The sequence below is a fragment of the Carettochelys insculpta genome, chromosome 1 (assembly GCF_033958435.1).
Source record: "Carettochelys insculpta isolate YL-2023 chromosome 1, ASM3395843v1, whole genome shotgun sequence".
NCBI classification, from domain to species: Eukaryota; Metazoa; Chordata; order Testudines; family Carettochelyidae; genus Carettochelys; species Carettochelys insculpta.
Window position 1 is genome coordinate 39147048 of NC_134137.1, and position 14826 is coordinate 39161873.

General features: G+C 41.4%; 1 protein-coding gene across 1 annotated transcript in view; it reads right to left on the reverse strand.

Moving 5' to 3' along the window:
- Window positions 1-14826, reverse strand: part of PDGFD (platelet derived growth factor D) — a 207930-nt gene that overhangs the window by 80492 nt on the left and 112612 nt on the right. Inside the window, exons 2-3 of the mRNA XM_074984733.1 lie at window positions 7837-8041; window positions 962-1142 (exon numbers count right to left, since the gene is read on the reverse strand). Coding sequence (XP_074840834.1) covers window positions 962-1142; window positions 7837-8041 — 386 coding nt within the window. The remainder of the gene's footprint in view (window positions 1-961; window positions 1143-7836; window positions 8042-14826) is intronic.

The following is a 14826-nucleotide window of genomic DNA, read 5'->3' on the forward strand; positions in this document are numbered from 1 at the left end:
GCACAAAATTAATCTTATTGCTAACAGGAATAAGAAAACCTAAACACAACACAATACAGAATTTAAAAAAAATATGGTTTGTGAAGGTTATGAAAACATAATGACTTCAGGTTAATAAATTATTATCTCCATTCAGCTACATTGCACCAAAATGATTATAACATTATTGATGGAAATATGAGGAAAACACAGTTGTTTAAAAATCTACTTCAACTAATGAGTATTCCTGCATCTTTAAGAAGAGAGGGCCCTCATCTCATCAAAATGAGTGTGTTCTACATCATCAAAATGAGTGTGTTCTACAATGACACTACTGCTACATAATACAAAGAAGCATAGATTTTGTAACAACAATTTGAACCTTAACACACTGTATACTACATGTATTTCAGTGCATGTGGATTACACTCCTGACTTCATGCTTAGAATCACAGTACTAATTCCGTAGCAGTATTTTTTTTATGGAAAATGATAATGAACATGGAGTTTAAACAGCAACTATTTCAGCTGTATTGGCTGTGTTGTTTCCCTCTGTATTGAAATTGCAACCTCAGTGCGCAAAGTGTTAGTTGTAAGTCTTGTTATGGGTTTGTCTCTAATTTCTATTTAATAACAGGACATCAAAACTCCTTTTATCTGTGTCTAGTGGCTAGAAGGAAAGTATGTATGTTATGATCAGCTGTAGTTATCTATTAAGTAGTAACAGAGAGAAAGCCGTGATAGTCAATATACTATCAAAAAAAAGCAGTCCAGTAGCACTTTAGAGACTAAAAGTGCTTCTGCAAATCTGAAGAAGTGGGTCTGTCCCACGAAAGCTCATCGACTAATACATTATTTTGTTAGTCTTTAAAGTGCTGCTGGATGGCTTTTCTGTAGTTATCTATGTCATCTACTTTCCGAGCATTGCTGTTCTTTCACTCACTGGCCTATTATGTGCCCATTAAGAAGTTAAGTTACTTACCACAAGAGAATAATAAATCTTGAATCCAGGTTTAGCCACAAAGTAGTCATCCGATTTGAAGGTTATCTTTATTTGGTTTGTTTTGGATGTTATTCTTGGAGGAGCTTCCTTGTGACCACACCACCGTCCTCGGATAACCGTGCTGGTTTCAGACAAGTCTTCCACCTCCACAAAATCATACCTGCAGTTAGTTTGACAATTTATTAAATTCTCATCACATCAAGCTGCTGCCACTATGCCACAGGAACACTGTTCAAAAATTGGTAAAATGTACATTGGATTCCATGACAAAACACTTGATTAAAAATTACATGTGGTAAAAATGCCAGTTTAGTGCCTGAAATGTTGGAAGTTACTAAGAATCTTAAATAGGTAGGGTGGTAGAACTGGTTGTGGCATGTGCTGAGATTTTTTTTTTGTTGGCTGTTGAAGTGCAAGCACACAATATTTCTTACTCTGCTGCAAAGAGGATGCCTTTACAGAATTTATCTTTGCTACATAATAACCATATCACCTTTGTTTTATGTAGTTAGAAATTTGAATTTCAGAACTTGAGGGATAACTCAGTGGTTTGAGCATCAACCTGCTAAACCCCCAGTTGTGAGCTCAATCCTTGAGGAGGCAGCCATTTAGAGGTCTGGGGGCAAATTAAAAAAAAAATTGCCAGGGATGGTGCTTGGCCCTGTTAAGAGGGCAGTGAACTGGACTCAATGACCTCTGAAGGACCCTTCTAGCTCTATGAAGTTAGTAACTTAGATCAAGATACTAAGTTACAGAAAGGAGGCATTTTGGTATAGTAACCTTAACTGGCACAGAGAATTTAGGCAGTTTATATAATGATGCCTCCAGGAAGGTCATCTGCTGGGACTGAACCCATGACCTAAGCTGCTTCAGTAAAATGGGTCCATTGACTCATAAAAATGTTATACATGTTTTATCCACTGGGGGGCACAGGGGAAGAGCCACAGTGTGTTAGGTCAATGGCTCTCAAATTGTGGGATGAAACCCTAAGTTGGGCTGTGACCCCATTGTAATGGGACTGCCAGGTCTAGTGTTAGACTTGTTGTGGCCTGCATGAGAAGATGAAACCTGAGCCCAGGTGTCCGGGGCTGAAGCCAGATCCCAAGGGCTCTAGACAAGAGTACAGGGCTTGGGCTCCAGCCCACTTATGTCCAGAGTCACGTAGTAATTTTGGTTGGCAGACAGGGCTTGTGATACAATGATGCTTGAGAACTGCTGACATAGGTTACACACAGTTATAGCAGTATCAGTTTGTTCATATATTTTTGTCAGGAGCTTGTATAGTTTGTTGAGTTTTCCACACTCTTGCTTTAGATAGCCAAGAGGGCAGCAATCAAAGTTGTGGTCCAAAGCTTACTGACAACAGTGAGAGTCATTCAATTGATTTCAATACACTTGGGTCAGGCCCCAAGTGTTCCATTCAGCCTTGGTAGAAAGCTAGAGACAAGGCTGACAGAGGGTCTAATACACAAATCTAAGAACATTTATGAGCAAAGGCTGAGAGAATGGGATATGTTTAGTTTGGAAAAGATGAGACTCAGGGGTAGGAGATATGATAAAGTTCTTCAGATACTTGAAAGGCTGCTAGAGAAGTTATTCTCTCTTGCCACAGAGGCAATGGGTTCAAATCACAGCACAGCAGATTTAGACTAAATATCAGGAAAAACTTCCTAACTGCAAGAAGCGTAGGGCAATGGAACATACTGCCTTGGGAGGTTGTGGAAACTCCTGCAGTGGAGATTTTCAGAAAGGAGTCTGGATAGTCTTGCCTGGTTAAACACATCAACAATTTCTGCCAGGGAGTTAGAGTAGATGATCCTCTTGCAATTCCTTCTAACCTTATAATTGTATGATGGTGAAATGGATGGAGGCGTCCTCTTAACCTAACAGTTAAGCACGAAAACTTTGAATTTGTATTCAGGGAAGAATTCTGTTCTCAAAGCATGTTAACAAGTATTGATCGATTAGAAGGCTATTAGAATGATTAATTAATTAAATGATTTTCAATCAGTTTCAATAATCTCTGGGGCCTATCATTTAAACAGTTCTTCTCTACCCAGTTAGGTGGGTCTGAGCAGCTCCATAAACATCTGACATGGTTTTTAATTCCTCCAAGATTCTGTCAGATAAAAATAAAAATCAGATGTAGCTGTAGAGTTGCTAGCATTACAGCACTTATATTCCCAACATCACACGACATAGGAAATAATGAATGTACAGGAACTCGTCACTAAATGAATCTAAATTCTGCAAAAACAACATTTCATGCTATCTAAAAGTTAATGTTACTGTAAAACTTATGCGCCCAGTGATCTAATGCTGACCTTCAGTCAGGAGGATCTCACAGCCTTTCTACAGCCTAGGCTAGCAATTCCAAATGAATAATTGACTTGCATTTGTGTCCTTTCAGTTTCATCTTATAACTCCACAACACCAATTTCAGCCCACCCACAGATGCATAAAACGTAACAGACTACTTGTAGCTCTTTCAAGCCAATGAAGGACAAGGACTGACCAGTTCTAAGTCAGTGCTGGAATAAAATGGTGCAAATCCATTAACTTGTAAGCACTACACTTGCTAATTGAAGTGGCTTTGACCCTAAGATCACAGGAGTGTGAGGGAGAGGAGAATTTTCAGATGATTACGCAAAACTACATAGTAAGAGGATAATTTAAGTCCTCTTCCGAACCACTCCTCGCTGAGCTATTATGAAAGAGCTTATGAAAATTTTCAGAGCATGAATAAGACACGCAGAAACTTCTGTCACTGTTTGGATTTTCTCTCCTTTCTCAAACAGTTAAATAAAAAGCTCATCTTTCCTGCTTTCAGCCCCAAAGGCATGTCAGCGCATTTAAATATTTTAGTAATTTGAAATCAGTAACGTGGGGTGGGGAGGTGGGGTGGCAGGGGAGAGCTGGCAGCAAAGGAAGCAGTTGCCCTGGGCCCAGCATTCTAAAGGGGCCTAGAGATCTGGCCACCTCTGCTGCTTCTTTGGCAGTAGCAGTGGGTGGAACTCCAGGCCCCTTTGAATTGCTGCAGCAGCGCTGCTCTGGGGGAAACGAGGTGGGGAGCCCAGCTCTGCAGTCCAGGTGGTGCTGAGGGCCGAATGCCCCAACCCTTTCTGCCCTTGACCCTGTCCCTTCTGGGGTGTGCAGCCAGGCTCTCCTCCCACCTTGCCCTGGAGGCCGCAGCAGCTATTGGCCTCATTGCCAGTATCATTGACAAAAATTTGAACGTAAACTACCAGGAATGGAGTAAAGTCCAAACCGACAGAAAGGATGATAAGGAGCAGAGGCCCCAGTTCAGCCACCCATTAAGCAAAGTAGGATGACGGAAACGTGGGAGGCCCAAGACAACATGGCGGCATACTGTTGAGGCAGACATGAAGAGAATGAACTACAACTGGGATACGCTGGAGAAAATGGCCAAAGACATACAGAAGTGGAGGACCTTTGTTGATGCCCTACATGCCAGTGGGTGTAACAGGCTTTAACTAACTAACTAACTTAACTTGTAAGAAAGTGTTTGCATGTATTGCTGAAAAAGGGACAGAGGCTGCTGCTACACTATCATTCTCCCGTCAGAGATGCCATGATATAGAGGCAATTCAAAGCAGGCTAATGAGGTGCTAATATGCATATTCAGTGCCTCATTAGCATAATAGTGGCTGTGCAAACAGCTTTTTAATTGCAGATTGACAGTGTAGATGGGGGCAGCTTCGAAATAAGCACTTCACTTCAACATTCCCTAACTCCCACAGAACTAGATCGGAGTAAGGGAATGTCGAAGTGGATGCTTGTTTCAAAGCTGCCCCCATCCACACTTTCAATCTGCAATTTGAAGTCTGTTTGTGCAGCCGCCTTTATGCTAATGGGGCTCTGAATATGCATGTTAGCACCTTATTAGCCAGATTCGAATTGCCTCAGTACCATGTCACCTCTGACAGGAGAATGGTAGGGTAGCAGCAGCCAGAGAGAGCATCTGAAGTAAAATTGAGGAAACCACCTGATTTATAAAAAAAAACCAAAGATTCTCCAGACTGATAAAGTAACATCATGGCTACATGTACACTAGCCAAAAACTTCGAAATGGCCATGCAAATGGCCATTTCGAAATTTACTAATGAAGCGCTGAAATACATATTCAGCGCCTCATTAGCATGCGGGCGGCCGCAGCACTTCGAAATTGACGCGGCTCGCCGCTGCGCGGCTTGTCCAGACAGGTCTCCTTTTCGAAAGGACCCCACCTACTTCGAAGTCCCCTTAATCCCATCTGCTCATAGGAAGAAGGGAACATCGAAGTAGCTGGGGTCCTTTCGAAAAGGAGCCCCGTCTGGACGAGCCGCACGGCAGCAAACCGCGTCAATTTTAAAGTGCCGCGGCCGCATGCATGCTAATGAGGTGCTGAATATGTATTTCAGTGCTTCATTAGTAAACTTCGAAATGGCCATTTGCATGGCCATTTCGAAGTTTTTGGCTAGTGTAGACATGGCCCATATGTTACTTACTATAGGGTCTTTAACAAGCTGGAAAGTCATCTTAAGTAATCCTCTGGGAACTTCATTCTAGTAATAACATCATGTAAATAAAAGCCTTACGATAACTCAGGGTAAGATTGTATTTCTGTAAAGAACAGGATATTTTTCTAACTTCTATACATACTACAGATTCTGGAAGGTCTTTGCTTCTCTGCTTCATAAATGTGTAGCTTTTGAAAGCAGACAGATTGTCTGTAGCCATGATTACAATCCAGTATGTGTAGATAATGACCTGACTTCTCCCTACCATGTCATCACCCTTTATGTCCTTTTATAAGAGAACACTTCATCCTTTTCCACAGTAAATTAGATCCATATTTCAAGGTTGAAATGATTTAAGGTCAGCCATAGTTTATTCTCTATGTAAAATGTTAACAGGCTGTTTCCATGGGCAGTCATCTCTGCATTCCAGAATAGCCTCTGTGCTCTTAGAAGGTAACTATTGCTACACTGTGACTGCTCTCACATCAACAGAGCAGAGTACAAGCTGCCAAGATAATAAACATGCAGAGAAGGATGGTCAGCTTGAGTCTGCATTCTTCTGTTATTAACTGGAAAACAAACTGACTGGAATGGTGTTCTCAGTTTAGTGAGAATGCAGAACATTGAGAAATAATAATAAAACCACACTGGCTGGCCAAGCCCTCTAAATGCAAATTAATTGAATAAGATGCTGGGAGAAGATATGAAAGATGGTGGGAATAAAATAGTAGCAACACAGTATTTCTGGTTAGGTGCAGTAACAGCAGACAGACAGAGGGAATGTCTTTGCTATAAAGAAGATCAGCCCTGCTGCGCTCCATCTTCCGGAGTTTGATTTAGTGCACATAGTAGGAACTTACAGGGTGATTGTATCAGCAACAGTACTCCTGCCCCTCGTTAGGAGTAAGGGCAGATCTACACTACCCCAGTAGATTGACCCACTCAGGGTCAATCTTCTGGGGTTCGACTTAGTGCTTCTAGTAGAGGTGTGCAAAATCAACCTCTCAGGGGTTGTGGTCAACCCCTGTACTCCTCGCAAGACACCAGGAGTAAGGACATCAACAGCAGAAACTTTCTCATTGACCTTCCCCTGTATAGACAGCCAAGATAGCTGAGTGCAGATACGTTGATTTTAGCTTCTCAATTGCTGTAGCTAGAATTGAGTATCTGCAATCGACTTCCTTAGCCTAATGTAGATATAGCCTAAGGAAGGTTGATGGGAGCCACAAAGCCATCTGGCTTTGGAAGATGTGCCTTGGAAAGTGCATGGATAGACTTTGGGCTGTCCACCCACACTAGATACAGTAAAGTCTTTCATATTCAGCAGCCCCGGGACCAAGAGGTTGCCAGATAGTCAAATATTCTGGATTATAGAGGGGTATACTTAGCAATGTTTAACACTAAAGAAAAACAAGATTATATATTAAGAAACAAACAAAAATGTACACAGAGTATTTTATTTACCAACAACAGTAGTATTGTACACTGTAAACTTATACTGTATTTGCTGTACTATCTTTATTTACTTTCACTTTACTGTACTTATAGTTAAAATGCCGGTTATTTGAGAGTTCCGGATGATAGAATGCCAGATATGAAAGCATTTACTGTATACCACTAAATAACAAAAACAAGAAAAATAGAAACTTTCTTCAAAGTTTATTTTATTCATTATGGGCCTAATTCAACTGTGTGTTCTGGGGATGAAAAACCATAAACCTGGTTTATCTAGCCAGGTCATCTGCCCTTAGAGCTGCTTTTCATCACCAGAGTGGTACAAAGCAGCTAGAGTATACTGCTGATTCTGGAGCTGTATTTCAGCTGGAATAAATTATATCTACATGCAAATAATAATTACAGAGAACTAACAGCCAGTCAGTCATTCTGGTCATACAATTCCAAGGACATTGCACACTGATCCCTTACCCTGGCTCTGTCCTGTCTATCCTTCCCCTTTGCAGTTAATGCCTGTGGTTTAAAATGACATGCTGGAAAGATGTGTTTCACACAACTGAAAACAAAGAAACACCCATTGTCCTTAATTACAGATGGCAAACCCTCATTCTTTTAGCTTTTGAGGAGGTAGCCAGCAGTGTATGGGAATTAAGTGCTCTGCATTTATAAGACCCCACGAGGACTTTGCTGGACAGAAAACAGTTCAAGCCTGAGGCAGATAAGTTCATGCACACAGTTTGGTTTGTAGTGTTGGTAGCCAGACATCTCCTTAATCTGAAACAAAATCCCTACCGGACCCCTCCAAAACACCATGGAAGACATTTGGTCAGCTGGTTTTTAGAATGACATGATTAGCTCGGTGGGTAGCTTTTCTCTCACCTGCAGATATCATTTTCTGGCTCCTCCAGTCCAAACTGATTGTCAAAGGCCAGCTGGATCCTCGTATTTGCCGTCGAGAGTAGCCTCCATGTCAGTAACAGGTTCCTGGGGTAGCTACTCGGGAAGCGGGGACTGTGGATGCAGCCATTTCCTCCCACACTGATGACTTCTTCTTTTCGGTACAAGTCTGTGAGGTGATTGCTCTCTGTTAGTAGTCACAACTTGTAGAAATTAGTATGATGTTCCAGATACAGGAAGGCAAAAAAACAACAGTTTAACAACACAACAAACATTATTTACATAGAAAGTCTTTAAGGAGAATGGTTTAGTGGGAGACGTGGGAAGCACAATAAATATTGAAGACAAATTCCTTGCCTGACCCACGACAGAAATAGTAATATCCAGCCACATATAATTTCTGGGCTATGATTTTACATACATATGTGGCTGTGAGATGTAAATTTGTACTTAAGAACAAAATGGTGCGGGATACATAATGTATCACTTTGCTGCTCTCTGAGGGCTGGGTATGGGCCAGGGCTGTGTTCCTGATGGCACTAAGGCCCAACTGCTCTTGACCCTGGCCCTTCCACCTAGGGCTCCAACCCTTCAAGGGCACAGAGATAGGCCTCCTACACCTTGCACCTGGGCCATCTGGGTGCATGGAAACAATTAGTGCATGACATATTGGTATGCAGCAGAATTTATGCCCCAATTGGTGCACATTAAAGTACCATGTTGACAAACTTTAAGTACCAAAAATAACCAATCCATGGTATAGATTGTTAAAGCAGTTATGAATGGCAAATCCCTCCCCACCTCAGAAATATTGGTGTGCTGTAGAATCATGTGGGTGGTCAGTGATGCAAAGGTTATGTCTACACGAGCTTTCCCTGGCAAAACTGGGCTTTTGTCAGGAAAAACTGTGGTGTGTCTACATGCAAAATGTGCTTTGTTGACAGTTTTTAACAAAACCCAGCATATCCGTTAGCAGTGTTCTACCTCTCCCTGTTCAGGTATAATGCCTATCTTGACCGTTCTGTTGACAAAACAGTCATGTAAACACTCCAGAACCCTTTTGATGACAGATGGGGCTTCCGGTTTAACAGTCAGCCATTCTGTCAAGAGAGGACTGGACAATCTGGCTGCTCACTGTAGACAGAGCAAACTGCTCTTTCAATCTGCTTTCATGTGTGGATGCTATCTGCAAACAGAAGTTTTGCCAGCAAATCCCTTCCGAGAGTCATTTCTGTCGACAGATGCTTCTAGTGTAGACGTGGCCCAAGAGATTATATTAAGTGCGAAGAAAAATGTCAGCCACCAGATATTATCCATATATCAACAAAACTGTTTTCCCCACTTTATTTTAAAGTACAACTTCATGTTTGTCAGTACTTCTGGATTCTTGGGGCAAAGGGGTATTTTGTGGGGCCCAAGAAAAACAGGACTGAAAAGAAATGGTGCAAACTTCATGGTAGGAAATTTTTTTTTCTTCAGGTTGCTTTTCACTGGCTCATGCCTGTAAACACCAAGCTGCGTACAGTGAACGGAAGCATTTTAATAGTTCATCACCTACTCCTCTGACAAGCAAATAACTCTAGTTGCAAAACAATCTGAAACTTATAAAAGCCTGGGTTGCTGGTAATAACTATTATAAAAATGCTTTACTCAAGCAATCTTCAAGATGAACTGTTTCTCACCCCACCTCCCGCTACACACACTTTTCAAGTAAATAAGGGCTTGAATCTTCAATGCATTGAATGCACTGAAATGTTGAGCATTCTCAACTCCCATTGGAGTCAGTAGAATTTGAGCTGTACGGTACTCTCAAATGGTGCTTAGCACATTGTGGGATGGAGTCATAAAGGGACAGTAAAAAGGATAAAGTTAAACTAGTTCATAGAAAGTTTTCATCATTAAAAAAAAGCCCAACTTCTGCAGTTCCAATTTAAGCAAAATTTCCATAGAAATCATTAGGAATTTTACTGGATTAAGAATGGCAGAATTCAACCTACTTTGAAGTGTATTCACACTTTTTTCTAACACAGCAGAGGACTGGCTATAATGAAGAAATGTAATTTGCTTGTTAACAGATCCCATTTAATTGCTGATCCAGCACTGTACAGGCTGAAATGTTCCCATGTCTAGTCAATCTCTACACAGATATACATCACAGCTCTCACTTGCTGTGATTAGTGTGTCAGAGGCAATTTATTTTAATTAGGATTCACAGTACATTGAAAATGACTATCCTTTGCTTTAACTAGTTGACCTTTTCCCCCCAACAGATAAAGACATGTTACTAATATTCACCCATTCCACAGAAGATACGCTTGCTTGCATTCTTTTTATTTAATTTGAAGCCTAGGATGTTCTGCCAGCAAATCAACCACACTTGAGTAAGTTGGCACTGAAATACAATGCTTCATAGAACTCTGCAATATCCAGGTCCAACCTCTGAATCACACGTGCACATGCAAGGTACGACATAAGGAGGCCATGTTAAGAAAGCTTAGAAAGTAGAAATACCAATAGTATCTAATTTCTCCATTGTGGCAAATGTGGGACTTGTAGGTGATTACACAAAAGGAAAAGTTTGAGCAGCAGGTGGACCAGGGAAGCAAAGAGGAATTCACAGTGGAATGAAGAGATAAAATATGTTATGTTGAGACCACTCTATTTCCCAAACAAGAAATTCCACTTGGCTATGGTTGCACTAGCAAGTTTTGCCAACAAAACTCTGGTTTTGTTAACAAAACTCGTGGAACGTGCACACACAAAATGGGATTTGTCAACAGTCTCTCGACATAACACAGCACTTTTTCTGGCAGCATTCTGCCTCAAAGCTTTGAGGCATAACACTGCTGTCGACAGATTCTGACAACAAAATAGCCGTGTAAACACCCACAGGGGACCTCTCTCAACAGACAGAGCATCCAGAACAATGGGCAGCCCTGTCTGCTGTGCTTCCGGGTGTCTGTTTTGTTGAGAGAGCAGCCAGGCAGTCTGGCCACCCTGTCGACAGAGAGGAGAACTCTCCTGACTTGCTTTTGTGTATGGTCGCACTCTGTCAACAGAAGCTTTGTTGGGAATTCTCTTCTAGCAGTGACTTCTGTCGACAGAGGGTTGTAGTGTAACCATAGCCCTTAATTGCATCTACTCTTCTCTACAGAACCACTCAAAGGTATCACTTGAAGTTTGAACTAAACCTTTCTTGAGCTTTGAAATAGATGGACGGACCCTTATGACACCGTCTCCCATATATTTTGTTACAATTTCATGTGTTACCTTGCTTAATGATCTCAGGGGGTAACCATGTTAGTCTGTAGCTTCAAAAAGAAGCAGCTAAGCAGTCTTGTAGTCTTGTAATCTGATGAAGTGGGTCTTACTCATGAAAACTCAATCAAAAATTGTCTATCTTAATGGGTTGAGCAAAACTGAATGCTGCTGATTTCTCATAGGACTTTTACATCCCATTGAAGAATTAAGTGATTTAGAGATGTTCTGGAACCTCTAGATCAGTGTCTGATCTTAACTGAGTCTTTGGCATTTCGACACTTCTGACTCAACAGGCTGATAGGCAGTAAGGTGCATACTAGTCACACTACTGTCTTGGAACTTGAATACCAACTGATATGTGAAACTAAAGGAATGAGGTTTTTAGACTTGGACTATCCAGAAAGAGCAGGGGGACCAATGGTAATCAGCTAAACAAATCAAATACTGATGTGTAAAAGACACAATGGTTATGTGAGGTGAAGTCAGGGGTTGTTGTTAGTTCTTTTCTTTTTCTGGAAGAGGAGGGGTTCAGAGAGTCAAAAACACGGCAGAAGTAGAGGAGTGAGCATAATTCCTGCAATAAAGGAAAATGTTGAAATTGCAGAGCACTTCCTTAAGAACTACTTTATTTTAGCTTCACTGGAAAGAGAAGGGAAGATCCAAACTAATTCTCTCTGAAGATGTGTGATGGAAATCAGTGGCTGAGTGTTTTGTGCTATTTATTAAAAACTGACCTATTCTGATGGCAATTCATGAAGAAAATTGCGACAAAATAGATGGAACCATCACAGCCAAATGTAGTCAACCTTGAACTACAGTGAAATGTAGAAGAGATGCTGAAAACACTGTAAACAACTTCCACAGTCTTGTAGAAACTGAAAAAAATCACTGCTATATTGCTGATGATGTTGCAATTTGGAAATAATGTCAAGGCTCACTGAGGAAAAAAACTAAGAGCTAAGTGGAATTACAGGCAGGAAAGAAGTGGGTGGCATTTATTCTGCCTCTTTTTTATTGCCAGTATTCTTACCTCAAAGTAGAAGGGAAGATGTCTAACTTCTGAGGAAGAAGACACTGCTATGGCACAGACATCCAATAATCACACATCATGCCATCCACAATAAGTTATAGGGCTGGAGGTCACCTATTTAGGAAGCATATGTTTACTAATGATGCTAATGATGTTTTTTTTAAAAATAATCAGATCACTGAACTGGAGGAAGTCACTAACTGCTAACTAAGCTTACAGAACAAACCTTGTATGAAGTGCGAAAACAGCTTTTGACAGCAGAAGTCTCTTCTGCAAGCATGGAAAACTAAATAACTTAGAAGACTCTTGTCTTGTTTACAACAGATGTGGGCAAATAGGAGTATAAGTGTTAGTTAGCTTCACTTAGACCTCTGTGAAAATTTTCATGCTTGCTTGCAATAATTAATTTCATTTAAAGTAATTCACTGACTGCACTTAATCTCTCTGTTTATGAAATAATTTACTGTGAATGTAAAACAAGTTTTGCAGAGTTTATGTATTCAAATATTTGAGGATGTTTTATTTAATAAAAATAAATTGTATTGGCTGTTGTGTGTATTTAAATAAATTCCAGTTACCATTTTAATGCAAGTGTCAGAGGGGTAGCTGAGTTAGTCTATCTTCAAAACCAACAAAAAATGCTGTGGCACCATATAGACTAACAGATACTTTGAAGCATAAGCTTTTGTGGCCAAAGTCCCGCTTTGTCAGATGCATGACGGGTTTCCAGAGAAGAGTCTGAATTTATAGGCTCATGAAAAGGAGGGAATCCCAGTCAAGAAGAAGGCCAGAGCTGACAAGGTCAATTCAGTCAGGGAGGATGTGGGCCATTATCAGTAGCTGATTTGGAGGTGTGAACATCAAGAGAAGATAAACTGCTTTTGTAATTGGCCAGCCACTCCCAGTTTCTGTTCAGTCCTTGGTTCATGCTGTCAAATTTGCAAAGGAATTACAGCTCTGCAGTTTCTCTGTGGAGCTTATTTTTGAAGTGTATTTGTTGCAGGATTGCTACTTTTAAATCTGTTGCTGAGTGTCCAGGGAGACTGAAGTGTTCTCCTACAGGGTTTCATATATTACCATTCCTGATATCTGATTTGTGTCCATTTATTCTTTTACACAGAGACAGTCCTGTTTTGCCAATGTATATTGCAGTGGGGCATTGCTGGTACATGATGGCATATATTATATTTGTAGATGTGCAGGTGAATGAGCCCATGATGGTGTGGTTGATGTAGTTGGGTCCCGTGATGTCACTGATGTAGATATGTCAGCAGAATTGCAACTGAAGTTTGTTGCACGGATTGGTTCCAGGTTTAGAGTTAATGTGATGTGATCTATAGTTGCTGGTAAGAATTTGTTTAAGGTTGGCAGGCTGTCTGTAGGTGAGGACTGGCCTACCTCCCAAGGTCTGTGAGAGTGAAGGATCATTGTCCAGGATGGGTTATAGATCACTGATGTTGCGTTAGAGAGGTTTTAGCTGGGAGCTGTATGTGATGGCCGGTGTGTTCTGCTGTTTTCCTTGTTGGGCCTGTCTTGTACCAGGTGGCTTCTGGGTGTACATCTGGCTCTGTCAATCTGTTTCTTTACTTTCTTAGGTGCGTATTGTAGTTTCAGAAAGCTTGGTAAAGGTCTTGTAGGTGTTTGTCTCTGTTTGAGGGATTGGGGCAAATGTGGTTGTACCTTAGGGCTTGGCTGTAAACAATGGATCACGTGATGTGCTCTGGATGGAAGCTGGATGCATGTAGGTAAGCATAGCAGTCTGTGGGTTTCCGGTATCGGGTGGTGTTTATGTGACCATCACTTATTTTCACAATAATGTCCAGAAAGTGAATCTCTTGTGTGGACTGGTCCAGGCTGAGGTTGATGGTGGGGCGGAAACTGTTGAAATCATGGTGGAACTCTTCAAGAGCCTCCTTCCCATGGGTCCAGATGATGATGATGTCCTCAGTGTAGGACAAGTAGAGGAGGGGTGCTAGGGGACAGGAGCTGAGGAAGTGTTCCAGGTCATCCATAAAAATGCTGGCATACTGTGGGGCCATGCAGGTGCCCATAGAAGTCCCACTGATTTGAAGGTATAGATTGTGCTCAAATCTGAAATAGTTGTGGGTAAGGACAAAGTCATAAAGCTCTGCCACCATTGTGCCTCAGCCTCATCAGGGATAATGTTCCTAACATGTTGAAGTCCATCTTCATGTGGGGATATTAGTGTAAAGGGCCTCTACATCCATGGTAGCCAGGATGGTGTTTTCAGGAATGTCATCAATAAATTGTAGTTTCCTAAGGAAGTTGGTGGTATCTCAAAGAAAGCTGGGAGTGCTTGTGGCACATGGTCTGAGTAGAGAGCCCACATATCCAGACAATGCTATAGTGAGAGTGCCAATGTCTGATATGATGGGGCGTCCGGGATTCCCAGGTTTATGGATCTTGGATAGTAGATAGAATAAACTGGTTGGAGCTCTAGGAGTATGTCTGTGTAGATTTGTTCGTGTGTTTTTGTAGGGAGGGTCTTGAGCAGATGCTGTAGTTTCTTTGTGTGCTCCTCAGTTGGATCATATGAGAGTGGCTTGTAGAACATGGTATTGGAGAGTTGCCTGGCAGCCTCCTTTTGATAGTCTGTCCTATTCGTGATGACAACAGCACCTCCTTTGTCAGCCTCTTGGACGATAATGTCAGAGTTGTTT